The sequence below is a fragment of the Gossypium hirsutum genome, chromosome D10 (assembly GCF_007990345.1).
Source record: "Gossypium hirsutum isolate 1008001.06 chromosome D10, Gossypium_hirsutum_v2.1, whole genome shotgun sequence".
In the NCBI taxonomy this organism is placed as follows: Eukaryota; Viridiplantae; Streptophyta; class Magnoliopsida; order Malvales; family Malvaceae; genus Gossypium; species Gossypium hirsutum.
Window position 1 is genome coordinate 29,996,490 of NC_053446.1, and position 7,574 is coordinate 30,004,063.

Sequence of the window (7,574 nt, forward strand, 5' to 3'; positions counted from 1 at the left end):
AGAGACTCTCGGAGCATGTCTCCCGAAAGACTTTTTAACCTCCCGCTCGACTAGGGGGCTATAATAATAACCCTTTTCCATAAAGAGAAGTGTCAAGCCCAAAAGGTATTGTTGATTCTATATTGGCCCTCTGAGCACAACCATCCAACCCACTTTAAACGAAACCTACCACCCGTGTTCATAGGAAAACGTTATCTTAAGGTAAACACACTTCCAAGACAATAAGGAGTCTATTTAGGCTTAATTACCTCATACTAATAGAGTCCTATAATATGTGCCCGTGATTATCCATTACTCATTTAACGGGATTAAACGCTTATCTAGACAATATCATACCAATGGACAATGGGACTTTTTTCCTATAAAAACCCTGAAAAACTATAGGCAAGGGCTCGATCCCTTTTATACCCTAGAGTTACTCTAAGCATTTATCTTTTCAATCAGCCTATCCTCTTGTCCTTGCTCTGGTTCTCAACCTCTATAGGTGAATCGATCTCCACTACACTACCTTGTCTTCTTCTCTTGTTATGCATTCTATCAACACTACCAAACAAAAAGATGAGGTTTATTTTAATTTAAGGTGGCTCAAGTGTTTCCCCAACCTTGCAAAAATACTCATTAAAGATATTGAGAAAGAAAAGAGAAAGTGAGAGCTTTGAGTAGAAAGCAAGCAATACAAAAGGGAAACCAAAAACCTTACTTTGATAAAATTTTAGGATATGAAGCAAGAATATATGCCAAATTTTTGCATGAACAGCAATAAAAAATATATAAATTTTTATTTTAAAGTGATGATCAAAGCGGAACTTCCATTAAAATCCATCTTGTGATAGACCTTTTGATCCCATTTTAATATTATTCAGATTTACATTTGTAAGCAAAGTGAAGCTCCTCAAGAATCAAATCTTTAATGACCAACCAAGCTACTTGTCTATTTTCCTTGTCTTTATATATCTGTCTTCTGCCCTATTAGTGGTCCGGAATTTGAACATCGTCCCCCCCCCCCTCCCCCCTCGGCCTCTTTAATATTTGCTTCGCCATTGCTGAAACTGAATCATGGAACACAGGATTTGGATATTCCTTCTTTATTCAACAATGGCAGCCACTTTGTTCATTCATTGCGGTAAGCCCATCTCTACTCTATTATTAATCAATGTTAATGTATAATTTTTGTGGTTTTTTCTTCCACTTCTTCACTGTGCAGACTGTGATGATCTATATAGATTTTTGTGTTAGATTTACACCCAAATATATATTTTTTTAATCAACTATGTAAGATTGTCATCTTGTTTTTTGATAGTTTCCATTTCAAAATTTCCACCTTTTCAATGTAAACTCGATTCCATGGAATGGAATGGAAGCGTGAAATTCCTTCAACACGAAGAGTTGTGTAGCTATCATATTTTATTTATTTAATAAATCAATCGTTTTCGCTGATGTGCCATCAACTTTATTTAGTCGGTTGACATGTCAAAAAGGGTTACTTGGAATATACTAAGCTTACTTTGCCATTAAGTTTCTGTTTCAATTGGAAATTTAGCCGTGAAAGTATAGATAAGCCTAAATTGCATTCCGCCTTTTATCTATTAAAGAATGACATGAATAAGTTAAAAATTAATTTTTATGGATTAATTATAAAAATAGTCATTCAGCTATACCTTTTATTCTATTTTGATCACTCAACTATTAATGTTTTCAATTTAGTCACCAAACTTTTTAAAATTAAATATTTTAGTCACTCTGAGTTGATGTGAATTTTTTTATTTGTCTAGTAACAAAATTAACCCTCTAATATTTACACATTCTATCGATTTGATCCTAAATATAAAAAAATTCAACAACTTTAGCCCTTATTGTTTACAAAATTTGTCATTTTAGTTCTAATTCTAAAAAATTCAATAAATTTGGGCCTCAATATTTACAAAACCTGTCAATTTAGTCCAAACTATAAAATTTTAAAATATATATTTTTGAAAAACAATCATTTTTAGCGCTTTATAACTCATCAGCTAACCCATGTGAGATATTAAAATAAGAAAAAGAGTATCCTCTTCCAAGTAGCTTGCAACAATTTCTTTTACTATAATTTAGGATTTACACTAGACCAAACTAATTGATTTGGAACTTATCTAAAATATTTGGCTGCATTACGACCGAACTATTAACGTTTTTAATGTATTTATTTTCTTTTGGATCTTAATTTTTTTTTGTGTTTTATCCCAACTTTTTAGAGTTTTTTTGCAAGTGACTTGAAAGAGGGAACTCTTTTTTCTTATGTTAATATCTCACGTAGGTTAGTCAATGGGTTATACAAGGTTAAAAATGATTTTTTTAAAAATATTTTTAAATTTTTAGAGTTGGGACTAAATTGACAAATTTTATAAATGTTTGGGGCCAAATTTATTATTTTTTAGAATTAGAACTAATATGAAAAATTTTTGTAAATATTGAGGGCTAAATTTGCTGAATTTTTTATATTTAGGATCAAATTGATAGAATGTGTAAACATTAGAGGACTAAGTTTGTTACTAGACCAATAAAAAAGCCCACATCAGGGTGGCAAAAATATTTAATTCTGAAAAGTTTAGTTACTAAATCGAAAAAATTAATAGTTTGGTGACTAAAATAGAAAGAAAAGCATAGTTGGGTGATTATTTTTATAGTTTACCCATAAAAAATAATTTTCAGCATGTCCACAAATAAAATTTAACGAATGGGCTAATTTGCTTGTTTCAAAATGTATAAGGGATAATTTGTCCATTTTTTTAGTAGAGGGATTGGAATACAATTCACCCCTAAGTACATGAGCTTCCCTAATTCTTTTACCAAAATTAGCCTATCAAGATTGAGTCTTGCATTCAATTTCATGTGATTTGCCCTGAGAGTACCATGGAAACCCTTGTACTAGGAGTTAGATTGCATTTTGCCTCCTCTACCAAAAAAAAGTAATTTAATCCATATATATTAGATCAAAAAGTAATCCAGTCTTTTTGTTAAAAATTTCATAAATTTCTACGGTTAAAAATTAGTTTCTATATGTCATCATAAAGTATACATGGCACACCACGTGTTACTGTCTGGTTATTCAGTTAGCCACACTAGTTTTTAACAGTACAAATGGATGAAAGTTTTAACAGAAATAATCAATTTGCTCTTTGATCTAACATACAATGACTAATTTGCCTATATTTTGAGTAGATATGGAAAAATACAATCTAACTCCTAATACAGGAGCCTCCATGATACTTTTACCTGTAATCTACATCTTTTTTCAATTAATAAAAATTTGATTATGGGCATCATTTTATAGTTTTTTTAAATAAAATCCGAACTTTAATCCAATTGATTCATATAATCACTTTTATAAGATGTGTCCAATAAATTCAATATTTGAATCTTAACATTTATAACTCTTTTATTATCCTAAGTTTGAGATATTAATTGTAAATATATTTGTTTTTGCTTTGGTTAGATGCAAGAAAACCAATGGGACTAGTCAAAGATCTAAAACATGGAAGAAATTCAATGACAAAGCACACAAACAAATTGCAACTAATGAGTAACCTCATGAGTTTAGTGATTCAACCTACTGATGTATCCAACACTCAACCATATAGAGTAAGCTCACCATTTTCTTTGCCACCTTTTGATTCTCTACCTCCTGTAAATTATCCCCCTTATTGTAGTCCCCCTAATGCCCCTGCTTCAACCCTTCCAACTCCCATCGGAATGTCCACACCTAGCTTCCCTCCTACTCTTCCGGGCCTAAGCCCACCACCAAGCACCACTGGGACCAGTCTAAGCCCGCCCGAATTCTCGATCACCCCAAACACACCGCAAGCTATACCAACACCGACAATTTATGAGCCCAGTCCACCAGCCATTGTGATTAGCCCACCATTCTATGTCCCATCTCCAATTGGGTTTAATCCAAGCCCACCAGTGTTTCTACCACCAATAGTGTACCCTCCACCAACGGGTCCACCACCTCCTAATGTGGCTCCAAGCACAGCCTTATGGTGCGTGGCTAAGCCATCGGTGCCTGACCCAATAATTCAAGAAGCTATGAACTATGCATGTGGATCTGGAGCAGATTGTAATTCCATTCAGCCTAGTGGGCCATGCTTTCACCCTGACACTTTGTATGCACATGCTTCTTATGCTTTTAATAGTTATTGGCAAAGAACAAAGTACTCTGGTGGTACATGTGAATTTGGAGGCACTGCCATACTTGTCACAGTTGATCCAAGTGAGTTTCTTTTGTTTATTATTATTATTATTATTATCATTTATTATTTTAAGTATGAAAAATTGAAATCAGCGAAGACATTACGATTTGAATTGCTATTTAATTCGACATTTTTGTTTCTGTGTTAATTGTTTTTGTTGTACCAACAGGCTACGATGGTTGCCATTTTGAGTACGACTGATTGATGAAGATAGGGATCTCTCCTTGACAGCTAGAAGATTTTTTTTTCCTGTCTTATTTTTCTTTTTTCAATAAAGAAAGTAAATTTTCCTTCGCGTTACCTGACCCAATCATAAATTTTGTAAGTATAAATTTTCTTAGGCAACCCTATTTGGATATAGGATGTTTTTTGGGTTTATAATAGTTCCTGCCCTCGTGAAAATTGTACAATGCATTGCAAAACTATTGGAATAAAAAGGAATTGGATTATTTATTTATTTATTAACTCTTAAAAATATGTAAAAACGACAAAGCGCTGGATTTAATTGAGATTTGATTTTTTTTTTTTTAGCGGCTTACTCCGTAACGTTGGATATTATCTAAATTTTAATAGAATGTGATTTTTAAAATGTATTTGATAAAAAATTTACTTTCCAATGTTTAATTTACAAAGAAAAATATTAATTAAAATATTAAGAAAATTATATTAACACATTTGATTCACTAGCACTTTCTTATAAATTCTGATCAAAAATATTTTTTCTTATGAATGTAATGATACTTGACAAAATTGTCTTTATAAAATAAAATATATTTTTTAATATTTTTATTATTAATAAGTATTTTAATTAAATATTTAATAATATTTTCAGTAATATTTATTATTAATAAATACTCAAATTAATTTACAAGATATGATTGTCTCACATTTTGTTAATCAATTCGCATACATGAGTATATTGAAAGGCATCTAATTTTAAGTTAAAATGTATTCACATATTACATATATTTTGAAATTATTTTAATACTAGACATCCATAAAAAATATATAAAAGAAAATATAAATATTTACTTTTGATAGAATGTTAGTGGAATTTTTTTTATTTTATAAACATGTTGAGGGTGTGACAAGTATCACATTTATTTATATAATTAATTCTTTTTATTTTTTATACCATTCTATAATACACTATTCAAACTTATTTGTTTGTAGAGTCTAAAAAACTCCAATGTATATATATTAAATAATTTTCCAATTACTTGAAGGTACACACGTGTATGGCCGATTAAAAATTCTAACAATTATTTTATTATTTAGCAGCCCTTTCAATTTTTGCTTTACGAATGTAGATATTAAAATATGTTTTTTTTTTTTAGAAAAATCAAATGGATCAGATTTTATGATAAATAAGTTAATAATTTAAACTAGAATAAAATAATGGTTATTTTTATTTTAGCAATTGTTTTTATTGTCTATAAAGTTACTTTCACACATATAATCATGAGAATTATCTTCCATTGTTTTACGGAAATAATTCTTAAGGGAATATTATATTCCAAGGAATGTATTATAACTTTAGTGCATTAAACATGTACCAAATGCCTCTTATGTTTGATAAATAATTATAAAGGAAAGGAAAGTAAAAGAAAAGGAAGGAAGGAAGATTAATCGAAAAAAATTATATATATATATATTGTTTGCTTAATTAAAATTAGTAAAGTTTAGGAATAATTATAACTTTTATTTTGTTAAATTGTAGAAAGTAAATAAAATGATTATAAGGTTTTTTTTCCTATATCTTTTTATAAAATAAATTATGTAAAATATTCATAAGATCAAAAGTACTACTTTTTGAATTAGACTAGGCAGTCGAATCAATTAGATTGGTTCGGAATAAGGGATAGGACTAGTTGGTCCATAAGCTAGTTGAACCAAGTTGAACTAACCTAAAGACCAGTTGAATTGATTTTGTCTCTATCTATATATATATATATTGATTTTTATGATTTTTTTAACAAATATTATTCAACCAAACTAGATGAACTAGTTCGACCAGGAACTAGTAATCTAACCAATTTGACTACCAGTCCGATTTTGAAAATCTTGCAAAAATGGTATTATTAGAGTGTGCCTCGCATTTCGAATGAAACAAAGCCGACATTGTGACGAGGAAGAGCCGACGACACGACACACAACGTCCTGACAAGAAGAACCCATCATCCTGACGACGCGACAAGTGACGTCCCAATGAGTTGATAGCAATGTTACAATGTGGCAACATGTTCCCTACTCAACCGAGTTTCTTCTCCTAGTTAAACTTTGTTATTTTTTCTTAGTCGAACTCTAATAACTCTAAGATATTCTAATAAGATTAGTCACAAATTTTACCCTATAAATAGGGCTTTTAGCAATCCTAAAAAGATTTATTCAACAACAAAAACTAGGAGAGAGTTTGTGAGAATTTTAGGAGAACTTTGTAATTTCGTGTTCGAGTTTGTTTATTTCTCCATCTTGTACTCCTCTTCTGTTTTTTTCCATTTTAGTGAAGTTTTCTTTGCTCGTGGTTTTTTATCCTTTTCAGAAGGGTTTTTCCACATAAATATTTGTGTCCAATTTTCTTGATTTTCATTCTTGTTCGTTGCATAATTCGGGTTTACCCCAACAAAATGGTATCAGAGCTTGGTTCGATTTCTACATTCAACCTGTTCAGAGATGGAAATAAGGTACGATATCAAAAATTTTGATGGGATCATAAATTTCAATTTGTTGCAAGTTCGGGTGATAAAAATTCTGGTTCAGAACGATCTGAAGAAGGTTGTTACAGGGCAAAGGCCTGCGAATGCCAATCAGACAAAATAGGAAGAGCTTGATGAGAAAGCACTGTCAGCAATTTAGTTGTGCCTCACGAACAATGTATTGCAGGAGGTACTTACGGAGAAAACAACAGCCTTATAGATGAAATTGGAAGCTCTTTATATGACAAAGTCTCTCACAAATTGTTTGGTATTAAAACAACGATTATACACATTTCGCATGGCAGAAGGTGAGTCTATTAGAGTTTACATCAATGAATTTTTTACCCTTCTAATTGACCTGAAGAATGCCAAGGCCAACATAGATGATGAAGATCAAGCAATGTTATTACTTTGTTCTTTGCCTCTTTCATACAAACCTTTTAGGAAATCCTAATTTATTGCAGAGAGACTCTCGTTTGAGGACGTGAAGGGAAACTTATTAATAAATGATAAAATAAAAAATGATTTAGGTTCAAATAACAAGTGAGATGGGCAAGTCTTGATTTTGGTTGCTAGAGTAAGGCAACAATCTAAGGATTCAGGTCAAAGAAGATCAAGAGCGAGATCAAAATTAAGAAACTACGACAAG

The 7,574-nt window shown here is 31.0% G+C and overlaps 1 protein-coding gene across 1 annotated transcript; it reads left to right on the top strand.

Annotated features, from left to right (window-relative positions):
• The first annotated feature begins 776 nt into the window (after nt 1-776).
• On the top strand, nt 777-4,699 carry LOC107914856 (leucine-rich repeat extensin-like protein 5). Its single transcript, XM_016843906.2, has 3 exons — nt 777-1,123; nt 3,473-4,249; nt 4,399-4,699. Exons 1-3 carry the CDS (start codon nt 1,057-1,059, stop codon nt 4,428-4,430), a joined length of 876 nt encoding a protein of 291 aa, XP_016699395.1. The 5' UTR covers nt 777-1,056; the 3' UTR covers nt 4,431-4,699.
• The last annotated feature ends 2,875 nt before the right edge of the window (nt 4,700-7,574 follow it).